Source organism: Symphalangus syndactylus, chromosome 16 (genome assembly GCF_028878055.3).
Source record: "Symphalangus syndactylus isolate Jambi chromosome 16, NHGRI_mSymSyn1-v2.1_pri, whole genome shotgun sequence".
NCBI lineage: Eukaryota > Metazoa > Chordata > Mammalia > Primates > Hylobatidae > Symphalangus > Symphalangus syndactylus.
This window is the reverse complement of record NC_072438.2, coordinates 34,096,794-34,115,882: the sequence shown is the minus strand read 5'-3', so window position 1 is coordinate 34,115,882 and position 19,089 is coordinate 34,096,794. Positions and strand designations below refer to the sequence as shown.

General features: G+C 37.6%; 1 protein-coding gene across 11 annotated transcripts in view; it reads right to left on the bottom strand.

The window, feature by feature from the left end:
• The window catches only part of RBPJ (recombination signal binding protein for immunoglobulin kappa J region), a 267,391-nt gene that overhangs the window by 43,807 nt on the left and 204,495 nt on the right, over positions 1–19,089 (bottom strand). For all 11 annotated transcript variants that reach the window (XM_063619760.1, XM_063619755.1, XM_055246726.2 and 8 more), the window contains one exon: positions 6,064–6,102. In XM_063619760.1, the coding sequence (XP_063475830.1) occupies positions 6,064–6,102 (39 nt within the window). The remainder of the gene's footprint in view (positions 1–6,063; positions 6,103–19,089) is intronic.

Here is a 19,089-nt window from a genome sequence, read left to right as displayed (position 1 = left end):
ATGGAATAACTAGGCCATATGGTAGAGGTTCAACATTTTAAGAAAGTGCTAAATTATTTTCTAAAATTATTGTACCACTTTATATACCCACTGCCAGTGTATGAAAGTACTAGCTGTTCCCATTATGAGTCCTTTAAATTTCAGACATTTTAACAGGTGTATAGTATTAATAGTATCTAACTCCTAGAAAGTGTATGTGTCCCCCCAAAATTCCTACATTGAAACCTAATAGGAGGTGGGGCATCTGGGAGGTGATGAGGTCATGAGGATGGAGCCTTCAAGAATAGGATCAGTGCCCTTGTCCCTCCTGCCATGTGAGGACACATAAAGATGACGGCCATCTATCAACCAGGAAGCATCTCCCAACAGACATCAAACACACTGGTGTCTTAATCTTAGACTTCCCAGCCTCCAGAATTATGAGCCATAAATTTATGGTTTATAAGCCACCCAGTTAATGGTACACTGTTACAGCAAACCAGTGGGACTAACACACTCACTGTAGTCTTAATTTGCACTTCCTTAATGGGTATTTGTCATATTCACACATTCTTTGGATTAGTATCTGTTCAGACCATTTCCGCCCTTTAAAAATGGATTGTTTCCTTATGATTTACTTTTCAGAGTCCTTTTCATCTTTGTTCTTTATTTTAATGAAGTAAAATTTATCAATTTCTTCCACAGATTGTGTTTTAGTGTCTAAGAAATGTTAGCCTAATAAACAACATTTTCTCCTGTTTTCTTCTAAAAGCTGTACACTTTAAAGTTTTACATTTAGGATTGTTTATTTTGTATATGTTCCTAATTGTATTTATGTAGACTTTAACAAAACCTTGCCAAATGATACAACTGTATTTCAAAACATAAATCTACAAAAAATGAAAAAAAAAACCTTTACATTTAGGTCTACATTTAGCTATTTTTTAAATATGGTACTGTGTATAGACTGTAGTTACTTTGTGTTTGGGGGGCGGATTGAAGGAGCAATGGATATCCAATTGTTCTACAATCAACTGTTAGAAAGACTATCATTTAAAAAAAATCTAGCTAAATTGCCTTTGCACCTTGACTGGAAAGCAACTGACCATATATCTGAAGAACTATTTCTGGCCACTATTCTGTCACAATGGTCTACTTAGCTATCTTTATGCCAATACAATACTTTAAATTACCATAGCTTTACAGTAAGTTTTGAAACCAGGCAGTGTAAGTTCTTTTTGCTTTTTTTCAAGGTTGTTTGCATTTCTATATAAATTTTAGAAACAGCTTGTCAACTGTTACAAAAAAGCCTGCTGAGATTTTGACTGTGATTGTGTTGAATCCACAGGATCAATTTGAGAAGAACTGACATTTTAACCATATATATATTTATTTGAGACAGGGTCTTGCTCTGTCATCTAGGCTGGAGTGCAGGGGCACAAACATGGATCACTGCAGCCTTAACCTCCTGGGCTCAGGCAATCCTCCTGCCTCAGCTTCCCAATGTAGCTGGGACCACAGGCACGTGCCAACATGCCCAGCTAATTTTTTTTATTATTTGTAGAGACAAGGTCTCACTTTGTTGCCCAAGCTGGTTTCAAACTCCTAGGCTTAAGTGATCCTCACACCTTGGCCTTTCAATGTGCTGAGATTATAGGCGTGAACCATCACACCCAACCCATTTCAACAATATTAGGTCTTCTACCTGAAGAACATTTAATTAGGACTTCAAGTTCTCCCAGTAATGTTTGGTAGTCTTCAGTGTAGAGTTTTTGCACCTTTTGTCAGACTTTTCCCGAGAAATTACATATATTTTTATACTACTGTGTAAATTGTATTGCTTTCAAATTCCAATTTCCCATTGCTCATTAGTATACACAATTTAGTTGTGTATGTTAATCATGTATCCTACTACCTTGCTAAACTCACTTATCAGTTCTAGTAGCAAGATTCCACAGAATTTTCTATACAGATGATCATGATATCTGCAAATAAAGACAGTTTCACTTCTTTCTTTCCCATCCAGACGTTTTTCATTTCTTTTTCTGGCCTTATAGTACCTCAAAATACAATGTTAAATGAAATCTGTGAAAGCAGACATCCTTGTGTTGTTCCTGATGTTAGAGGAAAAACATTCAGTGTTTCACCAATCAGCATGTTGTTAAATGTAGTTTTTTCATAGGCACGCTATGATGAGGAAATTCTCTTTTATTCCAACTTTGCTGAGAATTTCTATTAAAAATGGATGTCAAAAGCTTTTTCTAAATCCCCTGAGATAACTATATGATTTTCCTTTTTGTTCTATTAATATACTGAATTGCATGAACTGTTTTCCATTCCTGAGATAAAGCTCACTAGGTCAAGATGTATCATCCCCTTAATACATTGTTGGATTCCATTTGAAAATTTGTTAAGACTTCTTATAACTATGTTCACAAGGGATACTGGACAGTAATTTCATTTTCTTGTAATGTCTTGCCTACTTTTTGCAACAGCGTAATGCTATGCTCACAGAATGAACTGAGAAGTATGTCCTGCTTTCCAATTTTCTGAAAGAGTATGTATGGAATTGAGATAATTTTTTTCTTAAATATATAGTAGAATTCAACAGTGAAGCCATCTGGGCCCGCAGTTTTGCCAGAAGGTTAATAAGTTCAATTTCCTTAAATATAGGACTATTCAAGTTACCTGTTTCTTCTTGAGTAAGCTTTGGTAGTTTGCTAGTTTCAAGAAATTGTGTGCATTTCTTCAAAAGTTGAATATTATTGGCAAAAAGTTAAGTATAATATTCGCTTAATTATCCTTCAAACATCTGTGACTCTATAGTGATGTCACCTTTCTTGTTCTTGATATTGGTAATTTGTACAGAATCGGATTCCTATCTAGTATGATCATCCTTCTGCTTGAAGAATTTGACACTGTAGCTAAGGCCTATTTGCAATAAATTCTTTCAACTTTTAATATGCCTAAAACGGTATGTATCTACTGGGTATAGAATTCTAGGTTGACAAGTATAGGTCCCCCTTGAGCACTTCAAAGCACTTGCTCTGTCTTATCCATAGCATGGTTTCAGATGAAAAACCTGCTGTCATCCTCTCTTTGTTCGTTTGTGCATAATTTGTCTTTTGTTTTCTGTTGTTTTTTTCTTTATCACTGACTTTAATCAATTTGATTATAAAGTGCTTCTGGGTGGTTTCTGTACTCAGGATTAACTGATTTTTTTTTAGATGAGGTCTTACTCTGTCACCCAGGCTGGAGTGCAGTGGTGTGATCTCGGCTCACTGCAACCTCCGTCTCCTGGGCTCAAGTGATCCTCCCACCCTCAGTCTCCCAAGCAGCTGGGACTACAGGCACGTGCCACAACTCCTGGCTAACTTTTTTTTTTTTCTAACTTTCTGGTACAGACATGGTTTCGCCATGTTGCCCATGCTGATCTTGAACTCCTAAGCTCAAGAGATCTGCCCGCCTCAGCTTCCCAAAGTACTGGGATTACATGCGTGAACCACAGCACCCGGCTTAGATCTGTGGTTTTCGTTTTCACTAATTTTCCAGTTAGAACATTTTTGCCATTATTTCTTCATATATTGTTTTAGTCATACTCTTCCTACTATGACTAACTACATATATATGAGGTCACCTGACAATAAACCATGGCTCACTAATGCTCACCACTTTTTTCAGACTTTTTGTGTGCTTCATTTTAGATAGTATCTATTGCTATGTCTTCATGTTTACTAATCTCCTCTTTGTCCATTCCAAAATTAATCCCAAGTGTACTTTTCCACCTTAAATATTGTACTTTTCATCTTTAGAGATTTAATTTGAGGGAGAGAGAGAGAGAGAGTGTGTGTGTGTGTGTGTGTGTGTGTGTGTGTGTGTGTGTGTGTGTGCAATCTTCTATGTCTCTATTTAACCTCTCCTCTAGCTCAGGTATCTACTAATTACAGTCTGTAGGCCAAATCCTATCCACCACCCATTTTACAAATAAAGCTATACTTCACTGTACAGACACTCTAATTGTTTACATATGGTCTATTGCTGCTTTTGTGCTACAACAGAGATGAGTAGTATGATAGAGGTTATATGGGCAACAAAACCTAAAATATGTACCAACTGACCCTTTAAAGAAAAAGTTTCCTAGCTCTTGATCTTGACATCTTGGACATACAGAACACAAATATAATAACTGTTTTAGGCTGGGCACCGTGGATCACACCTGTAATCCCAGCATTTTGGAAGGCCAAGGAAGCAGGAGGATTGTTTGAAGCTAAGACTTCAAGACGAGCCTGGGCAACATAGTGAGACCCTGTCTCTACAAAAAACAAACAAAAAAAATACTGTTTTAATGTTCTTATCTAATAATTCTATCATCTGTGTCATTTCTGGGTTGGTTTTGATTCACTGATTTTTCTTGTTATGGATATTTTCTTGCTCCTTTGTATGACATGTATATTTTGATTTTGCCTTTCTGAGGGAGTGCTGGATATTTTTCTATTCCTATATTCTTGAGCTTTGTTCTGGTACACAATTAAGTTTGATCCTTTCAATCCTTCTTTAAGTTTGCCAGGTGAAAACAGAGCATCATGCCTGGACCCAATTTTATATCACTACTGAAACAAAACCCTTCTGAGCACTCTAGCGAATGCCCTATAAATTATGAGATTTTTCCACTCTGGCTACTGTTAACAGGCACAATTCATAGCCCTAAGTGAACTTTAGAAATTGTTTTCTCTGATTTTTTGGGATATTTTTCCCCAATCCCCACCACGGAGTAGTTTTCTTACACACGCATGCTGATCAATATGCAGCTGAAGACTGAAAAGAAACCTCTGTAGATCTCTGGACCTCTTTATACAGTTAATTCCTCTCCACTTTGCAGCCCTGCTAACTGTCTTGCCCTCTGTGGACTCCCAGTTTCTCAGGAATCACTTATCCTTCTATACCTAATGTTCAATACCTGGAAAACTGTTTTTACATATTTTGTCCAGGTTTTTGTCCTTCTACATTTATTAGGCGACATGCGTCTGTAAGGAAAAGCTAACGTCTTTGCCCCATTTATTAATTATAAGTGATTTTTATTTATATAAATAATATTTATCCTGAGATTAATTATCTCAGTATAGACTTCTAAGCTGTTGTTTTATTACATGGGTTTTAATCTATTACTATCATTATTTATCTTGATAACCAAAGTGTCCCAGATTTCCCCTTCAAACTGTCCTTTGTATCCTTCTGTAGGTCCCCATCGTTCTTTAAGTGTAACAGCTTTTTAAAATAATAGCAATAATTTGGAAATAATCTAAATGGTCATCAGTGTGAAATATAAAAGTGGTATGAAAACTATGAAAAACCATGGAGCCATTAAGGGGAAATATCAAGGTAGAAGATGTACTGTTAAGTGGCATTAAAAGGTGTAGAACAATGATAGAGTGTGATCTCCGTTGAGTTTATGAAGAAAAAGGACAGACATATACATATATATATATCATTTTCTTGAACGACACCAAAAATAAACTGCTAATAACACAAGGTTTGCATCGACTCTAGGACATGGCCATAGAACTAGGTCTCTTTATTTTACAATTCTGGCTGCTGGAAATTTTAAAAATCATTTTCAAGACTAATACTTTTAACATTCATAATTAAAATGTATATTGTACAACTTATACTCATTAAAAATAGATAAAACGTGTGTTTTCTTACAATGGGTAAAAATTGTTTTCCTTAAAATTCTTTCCTAAAAGCATTTACTTTCAAATCTTACCTGCAATCAACAAATTGTGATGGGCTAACCATAGCTAGATATAGAAAGCTACCTGCACTGCTGTCCATGTTGTATTCACTACATAAGACTCAAGACTAACTCTAAGAAAGGTTTCATTTTCCCTTTTCAACTATATCCTTTTGTTCCTGTTTTTGGTGAGGGAGGGGAGGAGAGATGAGGGAAAGGAAGTTTGAGAATAAGTTTATGCTCTAGCTAGTAATATTTGAATGACTTCAAGGGTATTAATATAATATCTAAAACAATAGGATTTATACTTTCATAAAATGTATGTGTAAAAAGCTGACTAATATAATACTCACCTAGTAAGTCGTTTAGGTGGAGGCCGCTCACCAAATTTCCTGGAAAAAAAAAAAATAAAGAAAATAAAGTTAAGTAAGCCATATGATACACTCTACAGAAAGCTTTTCAGGCATCATAAAATCTTTTATGACTTATACTTCAACCTCACTGAAGAACATGAAGACAGAAATCCTCTGGTAAGCATTTGTATCCCAAAATTACAAAATACACATTTAAACATGCCAACAACACGCCCTAAGTAAGCCTTACAAACGCACTCTGAACAAGTAACACACTGATTAGATGTATCTTTTAGAGACAACTTACCAATAAAACAACTAGCCAAAGACCCTCACAAAGTTTATCATGTGTCAGGCACTATGCTACACAGTTGTTATATACCCTATGTAATCATTATAAAATAATTCTATTAGCCTGGTGGTGTGGTGCTTGCCTGTAGTTGCAGCTACTCAGGAGGCTGAAGTGGGACAAGAGACTGAGCCCAAGGGTTCAAGGGTGCAGTGAGTCATGACTGTGCCACTGCACTCCAGCCTGGATGACACAGCAAGACTCCATCACAAAAAAAAAAAAAAAGAAAAGAAAAGAAAAAGAAAAAGAAAATTCTATTGGGTATACATAGGCTTCATTTAAAAAATGTAAAAAGCAACAAGCCCAATGTCACAAAGTAATTAAGCATTAGGCAGAGATGAGACTTCCTAGATTTTAACTATTTAATTTGCCTATTTTTAAAATGGCCTAACATAGAAGCATTTCAACTGGTTGGGAGAGGGCAAAGAGAAAACCAAGAGCAAAGGCAAGAAAGCACAATTCAGGCTGGAACTGGAGTACAACATGGCAGTTAAGAGAAAGACTCTAGAGTAAGATTGGTTGGGTTCAAATCCATGATTCAGTATTTACTTGCTGTGTAACCCTGAAGTTACTTGACTTTCTAGACCTGTTTCCTCATCTGTAAAAAGGACACAGTGACTGTGCTTACCTCAAAGAGTTGTTGAGGGAATTAAACATATTAATTAATATATAGAAAACACATAAGGCTGGGCGCGGTGGCTCACACCTGTAATCCCAGTACTTTGGGAGGCCGAGGCAGGCACATCACCTGAGGTCAGGAGTACGAGACCAGCCTGGCCAACATGGTGAAACCCTGCCTCTACTAAAAACACAAAAATTAGCCGGGTGCAGTGGCGCACACCTGTAATCCCAGCTACTTGGGAGGCTGAGGCAGGAGAATCACTTGAACCCAGGAGGCAGTGGTTGCAGTGAGCCAAGATCGCGCCACTGCACTCCAGCGTGAGAGACAGAGCAGGACTCCATCAAAAAGAGGAAAGAGGAAAGGAAAAGGGGGAGGAAAGGAAAAGGGGGAGGACAGGAAAGGGGGGAGGGAAGGAGAGAGGAGGGGAGAGGGGAGGAGAGAGGGGAGAGGCGAGAGGGGAGAGGCAAGAGGCAAGAGGCAGGAGGGGAGAAGCGAGAGGGGAGAGGAGAAGAGGGAATAGTGCCTGAAACACAGTAAATACTCAATAATAGCTAGTAATTATTATTGTTTTTAGCTATAAGTAGTTAAGCCAAAATAACTAAAGGAACTAAATACGATTTTAATAGAGATAAATAAGTATATGAAGAATAAACTGTGGGTTCTATGTGATACCCTGTTATTTCCTCTGAAACAGGAAGGGTAAACTTCTGAGACAGTGAAAGCACAGCACTTGAAAAAGACCTTGAAGCAAGACTACAATTATAAAGAGTTAAGTAACTTGTTTATAAACACAGTTATAGGGTATGAAGTCTTATTTGACTTAAAGATTTCTCTACTGTATTTGTAATGTCCCACAAGATTATTAACTTTGATTATAAAAGTCATAGGATCCCATTTAGTTCATTTGTCCTAAGATACTGTTTATGAATTGATAATTCACAAGCAATTAAGTATCTGTGAGTGGAGTATTTTAGTATTTTTTTTTTTTTTTGAGATGGAGTCTTGCTCTGTCTCCCAGGCTGGAGTGCAGTGGCGCATCTCTGCTCACTGTAAGCTCTGCCTCCCGGGTTCATGCCATTCTCCTGCCTCAGCCTCCCGCGTAGCTGGGACCACAGGCGCCCGCCACCACGCCCGGCTAATTTTTTGTATTTTTTTTAGTAGAGACGGGGTTTCACAGTGTTATCCAGGATGGTCTCGATCTCCTGACCTTGTGATCTGCCCGCCTCAGCCTCCCAAAGTGCTGGGATTACAGGCGTAAGCCTCCGCGCCTGGCTGGTATTCTCATTAAACCTAAAATATTGAAAAATGGCTTTAATTGAAATAGCACAAAAAATGGGCAAATAACCCAAGTTTTGAAAGAAGAATTATTTATAACTAGTTCTGTTTGATTTTATCCCACATGACATTCAATTTCTAAAATCAAGAAACAAGGCATGGCATGGTAGCTCATGCCTGTAATCCTAGCACTTTGGGAGGCCAAGGTGGGTGGATTGTTTTGATTGCAGGAATTTAAGACATGGCGAAACCCTGTCTCTACAAAAAGTACAAAAATAAGCCTGGCATGGTGGCGTGAGCCCCTAATCCCAGGTACTCAGGAGGCTGAAGTAAGAGGATCACTTGAGTCCAGGAAGTCAAGGCTGCAGTGAGCTGAGATCGCACCACTCCACTCTAGCCTGGATGACAGGGCAAGACCCTGTCTCAAAAACAAAGAAAGAAACAAAACACAATGTTTTACTGGTAACACCAGCAAAGTGGCTGAGGAACACAGATTTCAAAACACTGAACTACTGATCAACCCATGAATTCCAGCTATGGAATTAAATGCAAAAATCTGAATCTTTTTCTACAAAAAAATTTTTTACACTGATTAAATGTACCACTGTAGCATATGATTACAATAAAACTGCATTAAAGGTTACATACAGAATCATTTACAAAAGCCAAAAAGTTTAAGATACTCTTTAAGACACTTCTTTAGATATAGATATTTATACATATGTGAATATGCAGTATTATACTTTATAAAGAGAGGCAAAGTGAGGTATGACCAAATTCTACCTAAGGCTTAAAATGGTAAAAATTTTAGAGACACACAGTTAACAAATGAGATAAAGCATTTTAATGATGCTGCCACCCATCATACCAGCTACAAATACTAAATATGTAACCAGCAAGTGCCCTTTGGGATGTATGTAACACAGGCTCTAACACAGGTTTATTACATGACTAGTAAGAGATTCACCGCACTCAAAATTCAACTGTAAATTTTTCTCCTTGATGCTCTGAAATTCTGTCAATATTAGATTAACAAGTAAATATTAATTTAAATATCTAAGTCCTTTTTTGGAAATACCCATTAGATCAAGTTGACAATTACAAAACACGCCTGTGCAACAACACTCCTGCCCCACAGAAAATATGTGCAAAAGAGCTCAATATATTTGCCTGTTGAGTCTGGACAGCATTTTACACAAAACGATACGTCCTTCTAGGTGCTATCCTAAGGCTAGAAATCTCATAAATGTTACTAAGATCAAATTGCTTCTTCTGTATATAATAAGACATCTCTATTAGTTGCATGCAATCCTGATCCTTCTAATGCATATGCAATCACATTCCTATTTATCTCATTAAAGCTAATGGTTACTGTATATATTGGAGTACGGAAAGAATAAGAAAATTAGTTTTCTGAAAAAAACTCAAAAGGAATAAGGCAGGTTGACAATGCATAATTCTGGCTGGGCGCAAGAGCTCATGCCTGTAATCTCAACACTTTGGGAGGCCAAGGTGGGTGGACTGCTTGAGTGCAGGAGTTCAAGACCAGCCTGGATAATATAGCAAAACCCCGTCTCTTCTAAAAATACAAAAAATAGCTGGGTGTAGCAGCTGGAGTCTGTAGTCCCAGCTACTTGGAGGCTGAAGTGAGAGGATCACCTGAGCCTGGGAATGGAGGCTGCAGTGAGTTGTGATTGAGCCACTGCACTCCAGCCTGGGCAACAGGATTGAGACCCTATCTCAAACACAACAAAATAAAACAAAAAAAGACAATGCATAATTCTGAGGTCACAATCAAACTAAATTCTAATTATTTAATAAATCTCCATAGGGATACACATTAAAAACTGTCAAGTTACGCTAAGGTACTACATGCATCCTGCACTTACCAAAGTCCACTTCCACTACTAATTTGATTAAACAAAATTCATAATGTAATATTTATTTTTTGCAACCAAAATAATCACTTCTCAGCAGAATGACAGCAGTCAGCTATCAATTACTCACAGATTGATTATAATTTAATGAATTATAAATCAATAACTGATTATACTGTCTCTCCATCTTGCAACAGGGACACTGGAAAAGAAGGTACACATTTTTATCTTTATTTGCACTCTATTTTAAAAATAAGGTGTCTACTGACATGATCTTGTTGAGAATCAAACCAGAAATAAGTTGGACCAACCATGTATAGGCAATTATTATGTAAAACATTTTTGATAATAGGTATATGGTGTATTTAATAATGGGAAAAAAATCAATCCTTACGTGTCTAGGGACCCTTTTAACTCCATGAGTTAATTCCTCATTGTAACAAAGAATCGCTGCTACTACCCAATTTATCTTTTTGCTAAGTATAGACTGTCAATATCTCATTTGCATGAGTAGGATTCTCAAATTTTCTGCATACTATATAAAATCTAGTTTTAATTAAATGTAATAATGCTGGCATACATTTCAAGGAAAAAAGTTATGATTCTGGGCTTTAACAACAACAACAACAACAACAAAAAGCAAAAATGAACCAGGATGTAGTTGATTTGTAAAATGCCCTTTCCTTCTCGCTCTATGTTCTGTATATTTTTCCCTCAGACTGATAGTGGGAACAAAGAAAACATTTGCTTACCATCACCACCCAGTAAGGCTCATATAATATTATGGCTCAAGAAAATTTACATTCTTCACCACATATATGTCATAAGTAAAAATTTAAAACTAGCAAATTCATTTTACTTTAATTTCACTAGCTTTCCTCTTCTAAGAAAACAATGATTTTATATTCAAAGTAAGAACAGCTGGGGAAAATGCTAGTTAGTGTAGGTAAATCTGATTTCATACACCTGGAAGTATGAGATTTTTTTAAGCTGCAATCTATCGCTAAACATAGTGCTTCCTACCTGTAAATAGTATTGAGGTTCCCACATATCCTCCAATCCATTAGAATTTTCAAGTAAGTAAAAAACCTGCATACACATTAATATATATACTTCTGTTTTGCTCACAGAGGAGGTATTGTTTTCTCCCAAACCACATACATTTGCTTCTATATACTTCCTTAAATAGATAGGTGAATATGACCACAAATGTATTGAGGACAAATGTGATAAAAGTTATCAAAACTACACCATCTTAACACCATTTCTGGCTAACAGATGCTTCACATAAGAAAACCAATTCAAAAATCACAGAAGAAAAAAAAAAAACAAGAAAAAACTTTTTTGAATACAGAAAAATATAGTAATTACACTGCTACCAAAAAAACAAAAAGCAAAAATCTAATCTATCTAGAATGCTGTCTAGTAACACTAGTAGAACTTTAATTTGAAAAACATAGCTGGCTGAAAAAAACAAGCTCACAGGGACACCCTACTTGCCCTTGGGTTGTGAAACTAGAAGTAATTTATTTTTCTCTATTTCACAAATCTTCTATTTAACACAGAAAATGAGATAAAATAATGGGATTAAAATTAATTAAGACAAGAAACATGGTGAAGTATGTGCTGGAGAGAAGCTTTAAAAAAGCATCAACAATCCAAACTCATAATTAAACTAAATGTTATACCAATCTGCTGTAAACCGTATATAAATTTTAGGCAGCTCAAAAGTACTGGGATTTCTGAACCATGAAGCAACATTTGATTGGAGAAAAAATAGGCCACCTGATCCATACCCCCAAGGCAAATATGAAGCAGAAAAAGAAAACAAATAGGTGATATACATTATTACTATATTCTATGATAACAAATAGTATGAAAAGTTAAATGATACTAAGAAGCTGCTTAGTAATTTACACACAAAAAAAAATACATAACAGGCTCATTAGAAGACTACTTTTGCTCCTTGTGTCCAGATTTGTTCATTCACCAAATAGTATTGAGCACCTTGAGTAGGGGGACAATTATAGGTAACTGGTATACATCAATGAACAAGACACACAAATTTATCTCCTTATGGACCTAATATGCTATTACGACAAATGAACAATGATGTAACTTCACAGACGTTCACCTATACAATTTATAAAAACAAAACATTCAGAAACTACTTAAATATTGTACCTATTGAATATGATTGAAGAGGTTAATATTTGAAAATACATTATTAAATAAATATGTAATTTTACTTTTAAAAGTTTACTCATTCTCCACCCACAGGTGCAGAAAACAGCTTAAGTTACACAGAAGAGTAAGACACTATGTCAGCCTTTGCCCTACTTCAATTTCTAGTTTCGAACCTGCTCTTACCTTAAAAACCACATTTAATGGCAATGCTGCTTGAAACTTGGCTAGGTATAACAAGTTGTCCTTGGCCACAGTAACAAAGGTGATCAAAGCAAGATGTGTTCTGGACAATCTCATCTATTAACCATGTTTTTAACGAAGAAACATCCTATAAGATGTTTCTCTCTTACGCACTATGGCTCACACCTGTAATCTCAGCACTTTGGGAGGCCAAGTCAGGAGAATCACTTGAAGCCAAGAGTTCAAGACCAGCCTTGGGCAATAAAGCAAGACCCCCCATCTCTACAAAAATATTAAAAATTAGGCAAGTGTGGTGGTTGATACAGTTTGTCTCTGTGTTCTTACCCAAATCTCTTGAATTGTAATCCCCATAATCCCCACGTGTCAAGGGAGGAACCTGGTAGCAGGTGATCATGGGGGCGGTTTCCCCCACACTGTTCTCATGATAGTGAGTGGGTTCTCATGAGATCTAATGATTTTATATGTTTGACTGTTCCTTCTCCACACATGCTCTTTTTCCTGCAGCTTTGTGAAGAAGGTACTTGTCTTTCCTTTGCCTTCTGCAATGCTTCTAAGTTTCCTGAGGCCTCCCCAGCCATGCTGAACTGAGGCAATTAAATCTCTTTTCTTTATACATTATTCAGTCTCAAGCAGTTCTTTATAGCAGTGTGAGAACAAACTAATACAGTGTTGCACGCCTGTGGTCCCAGCTACTTAGGAGGCTGAGGCGGGAGGACTGCTTGAGAGGCGGGAGGATTGCTTGAGCCCAGGAGTACCAGGATGCAGTGAGCTATGATCCCACCACTGTACTCCAGCCTGGGCAACAAGAGTGAGACCTGGTGGCAAAAAACAAACAAACAAACAAAAAAACCCACATCCTATGGGGTAGATTTCAAAGTCATGCCATGCAACTGGCCACTTCAGGTGAAGAAATGTACTTCCTTCTCATTACGTTTGCTGTATAGAAACATCTGAAAAGCACCATTTTCTTATTTTATTTAATTTATTTATTTTATTGAGATGGAGAGTCTCGCTCCGTCGCCCATGCTAGAGTGCAATGGCACAATCTTGGCTCACTGCAACCTCCACCTCCTGGGTTCAAGCAATTCTCCTGCCTCAGCCTCCCAAGTAGCTGGGATTACAGGCACCCACCATTATGCCCAGCTAATTTTTGTATTTTTGTAGAGATAGGGTTTCACCATATTTGCCAGTCTGGTCTTGAACTCCTGACCTCAGGTGATCCACCTGCCTCGGCCTCCCAAAGTACTGGGATTACAGGCCTGAGCCACCACACTCAGCCTCATTTACTTAATTTTTAAAAGTCCTTTTATTCTACCTTTTTCAATTAAAAAAAAAAAACACCAATGAACTTCTCTATAACACTCTGCCAGCAGTTTATTTAAAGAAGCAGGAAGAATGAAAAGATCTAAATGAGGGTAACTAACAGCATCAACTGCAGCCACCCTCAGCATCTGGATTTTTAGGTACCTCCAATATTGTTTCCAGGTTTGGTTAATGTCTTTCCAAATATCCATACCTGGAGAGGGATTCCCCTGGGTTAAATCTCTAACACAAGCCCCACTATCCAGACAGCACAAGTAAGCTGTGAGAATACGGGTTTCCATTAATATCTTATATGAAAGCCTTAAATGAAAAGTACGGCCTCAAAAAGAAATTTTTTAAATCTATGGCTGCAAAAAAAGAGGGGCAATCAGACTCTGGGCAAACTACTCCAATTTCATATATCAAGACTGAATGAGACAAACTGACATCAAATGCCTCCTGATATGGTACATTAAGAAGAATACACCATCACTTCTCTGATACTCTATTACTGCCAAAAACACAGAACCAGAATCTAAACATAAGGAACAAAGCCAAATTGAGGAACAAACCCCAACTATGGAACAGTTGACAAAACAAAACAAAAAAACTGAGGAACTGGCCCAGATTAAAGGAGACTAAGGACACACAGCAAAAAGTCACCCAGTTAGTAACATCAATTTCGAAAGAGAAATGAGATCTACATTTCTCATCTCCCCTTCCACAGTGTATACATAAAACCCACACACCCTACACATGATTATTAGTGATAATGGGCAGCAGCAAAAATTGTATTTTGCTTTAAAATGCATTATATAATTTGACAAAGTTTTGTTTTGTATTACCAATTAAGTTTGGCTTAGGTAAACTACAAGATACAAGATAAAACTGCATTCTCTACACATCAACTGATGGCCACTCAAGCACCAACTCTAGAATACAAGTGGCTTAAAATAAAAACAGAGAAAGGCAGATAAGTAAAGAATTTACAGAAAAAAAATGTCTCAGTAAGCAAATTTCACTAGGGAAACCATTTTAGAAAATACATGCCTGACTCAAACAAAGAATCACTTCAAACCTAAGGGTTTTCCACAAAGAGAAACACAATGAAACTTTAAAGAGGTTCCAAGTGTTTATTCAGTTGTTACTAGTAACTCCTTCAGAGGCCTCACTTCATCTTATGAACTGCTTTTAAAATGGCACACATGCCTTTATGAATTTCAGTCACAGTTCCCTGATGATTTTGTCTGCCTTCTAGTTTGGCCACTGGAAAAAGTAAGATAAATCTTTGGGAGAGGGAAAGCAGTGTTCAAGACCTGAAAAGTGTCACTTGATGAGAGCACACACAAAGTTTATCATACAGGCTAAGTGCATGGACTCAGGAACTAGGTTGCTTAAATTGAAATCATGGCTTTATTGCAAACTAGTGGTGTGACCTGGAGCAAGAAATTTACTCAAACTCTCTGTGCCTCAGTTTCTTCAATGGAAAACACAGATAAATGTACTTCTAATCAAAAAGGTTCATATATGTAAAGCACTATAATAGTGTCCAGTAAGCCCACTACTACTCTTTCAAGGCTGGATTACTGAATGATATCTAATCTAATTGAATACTGTGAAACTGAAATGGTCCCTTCAAAACAAGTATGTATTTATACTGCCTTAAAAATACATACAATCAAATATCGATACAGGATTTTATAAAGAACTCCTACAGCTCAACAACAAAGAAACTTAGTTCATAAATGAGCAAAGGAATAGACATTTCTCTAAGGAAGATACACAAGTGACCAATAAGCACATGAAAAGATGCTCAACCTCACTAATTAGGGAAATGCAAATCAAAACCATGAGATACCACTTCATACCCATTAGGATGGCTCTGATTTAAAACAAAAACAACAATAATAAAGTAACAAGGGTTGGCAAGGATATGGGGAAAAGTGGAACCTTTCATGCATAGCTAGTGAGAATGTAAAATGGTACAGCCACTATGGAAACAGTATGATTCCTCAAAATATTAAACATAGAATTGCCATATGATCCATCAGTTCCACTTCTGAGCACATACTCAGAAAAAACAAAAGCTGGAATTAAAAGACAGTTGTACACTAATATTCATAGTACCATTATTCACAATAGCCAGAAGGTGGAAAACAACTCAAATGTACACTGACAATGAACAAATGGATAACAAAAATGTGGTACATACATACATATGGCAGGATATGATTCAGCTGAAAAGGAAATTCTGATACATGTTACAACACAACATGAATAAACCTTGAAGACATGCTAAGCGAAATAAGCCAAACACAAAAGGACAAATGTTACATGATTCCACTTATATGAAGTACCTAGAGTAGTCAAATTCATGGAGACAGAAAAATTGGTGGCTACTAGGGACCTGGGGGAGAAGGGAGAATGTAGAGTTATTGTTAAATGAGCACAGAGTTTCAGTCTGGGAGGATGAAAATTTCTGGAGACGGATGGTGGTGATGGTTAAGTACATTCACAACAACATCAATGTACTTAATGCCACTGGACTGCAGACTTAAAATTGGTTAAAATGGTTAATTTTACATTATATTTTACCACAAAAAAATATATTTAGTTTGTCCTTAAACTATGGCTTAGAGAGGGATAACTAAGCTCAGCTGTGAAGGGTCCTATGTTAGTGCCAGGTCAGATGGCTCCAGCTGCCCAGTAACAGAAAAAACAGACAAGTAGTTGTCAAAACTAGCAATAAAAAGGAAATAAAATGGAATCTGAGGAGTATATGTATAAATATAAATGGTTCCTATTACCATCAAGGTAAGGATACAAAACGAGAGAGAGGCATAGTGAAGTCTGTTCTAGAATCCATGCCTCCCTAGGAAGGGTGGCCAGACAGCAAGCAGCAAGCATCCCTTTCCCCTGACTTGCTACATGATGGGCTTCGTGCCTGCTTTGTGTGTGTCCCAACAAAGACTGCTGGGGACTGAACATCTTCCATGGAAAATCCACAATGTGATTATGGAAAACTGGCTTGTACATAAAAGATGTCACACAGTTTTCTTCCTTGCACTTTCTCTCTTATTTCTCACCCTCACTTCAAATTGTTTAAGTAGTGAAATTCTCTTGCCTATTTCACCTAAAACTGAGATGAAGAGGAATGAGGGAGAATGGTAATAATTAATTGTTCTCCTAGATTCTGGTTCCTTTTCCCTTTCACTATTCAACACACATGTAAGTGCCCATTAGGTGTTCGGTACCACACTAGACACTTGGAACAGATAGCAGCAAATAAGAAACACGGTCCCTATCCATATGAAGTACATTATAATAGCAGCTACTGGAGGGCAGGCATTATGTTACATACTTTGTATGCGTATCTCACATCATACCCACGTTATTCTTTTTTTTTTTTTTTTTTTTTTTTGAGACAGGGTCTCCCTCTGTCGCCCAGGCGGGAGTGCAGTGACGTGATCTTGGCTCACTGCAACCTCCACAGGCTGAAGTGATCCTACTCCCCAGTAGCCAGGACCATAGGTGCGAGCCACCATGACTACCTAATTTTTGTATTTTTTTGTAGAAACAGGGTTTCACCACATTGCCCAGGCTGTACTCAAACTCCTGAGCTCCAGTGATCCCCCTGCCTCAGGCTCCCAAAGTGCTGGGATTACATGAATGAGCCACCGTGCCCAGCCTTCACATCAATCTTACCAGGTAGGTATCATTATCCTCATCATACAGATGAGGAAACCAGCTTAGAAACTACCTTGCGCAAGTTCATATACTGGTAAATTCGGTTCAAAATGTTAACTAGATTATAATGTTCATGATTTTCCACGTACTCTGCATTAGGACAGAATTTAATTGCATTTCAATTATGGACACTACGTTGTGAAAAGAGTGACAGGGGCCAGGCACACTGGCTCACGCCTGTAATCCCAGCACTTTGGGAGGCAGGTGGATCACGAGGTCAAGGGATCGACATCATCCTGGCCAACATGGTGAAACCCGTCTCTATTAAAAATACAAAAATTAGCTGGGCATGGTGGTGCACACCTATAGTGCCAGCTACTCGGGAGACTGAGGCAGGAGAATTGCTTGAACCCCGGGGGACGCAGGTTGCAGTGAGCAGAAATGGCGCCACTGCACTCCAGCCTGGTGACAGAGCGAGACTCCATCTCGAAAAAAAAGAAAAAAAAAAGGTGACCGGATATGAATTTTTATGACATAATTGGAAAGTGCATTAACTGACCTAAAATCTTCTATGATATAGCACTGATTTAGTGTGAGTGAGGGAGGCAACAAAAAATCTGAAAGGCAACTTTCTTTCATTACCTTCCCAATCCTTCAGCTACTGACTAAATTTTGTAAGGGTAAAGAGTAAATTTTTCCTTGATTACTAGAAGTAAGAAAATGTTTTCTAAAGCTGTAAACATGGTAGAGCTCACGCCAGTAATCCTAACACTTTGGAAAGCCAAGGCGAGTGGATCACCTGAGGTCAGGAGTTTGAGACCAGCCTGGCCAACATGATGAAACTCCATCTCTACTAAAAATACAAAAATTAGCTGGTCATGATGGTGTGCGCCTGTAAGTCGGTGGTGGGCACCTGTAAGCCCAGCTACTCAGTAGGCTGAGGCAGGAGAAACGTTTGAACCCAGGAGGCGGAGGTTGCAGTGAGCTGAGATCGTGCCACTGCACTCCAGCCTGGGTGACAGAGCAAGACTCCGTCTCAAAAAAAAAAAAAAAATAAGTAAAAAATAAAGCTGTAAACACAAAATTCAGGAAATCTAAAGACATCTGTTATGGGTGCCACACCTTGACTACATACATACACACATAAAGACACTTGTGTGTGCACATATATGTATGTCATAAATCTGATTCTGAAACAATTTCTCTTGCATTTTTCCTGCAGAAGAGCACTATGTTACAATTGCAGTAGGGACTGTGACAGTCTTCTGAATGTACGGCTTACACTATCAATCAGAATTCTGCAAAGAACGCTTTTTTTCTAAATTGAAAAAGAACATGAATCTACATATAGTTCCATTTAATGAAGAGGTTTTGTGTTCTTTTTTCTGTTGGCAGAAATTACACAGACACAGTACCAGCCCAGCCTCCATCAAACCATGTTTGACCAATTTCTTAGCAGCCAAGCCTTTGACACACAGTTTGGTATTTTCATGTACTTGAATCCAGCAGTGCATCTTTCCTTTTCA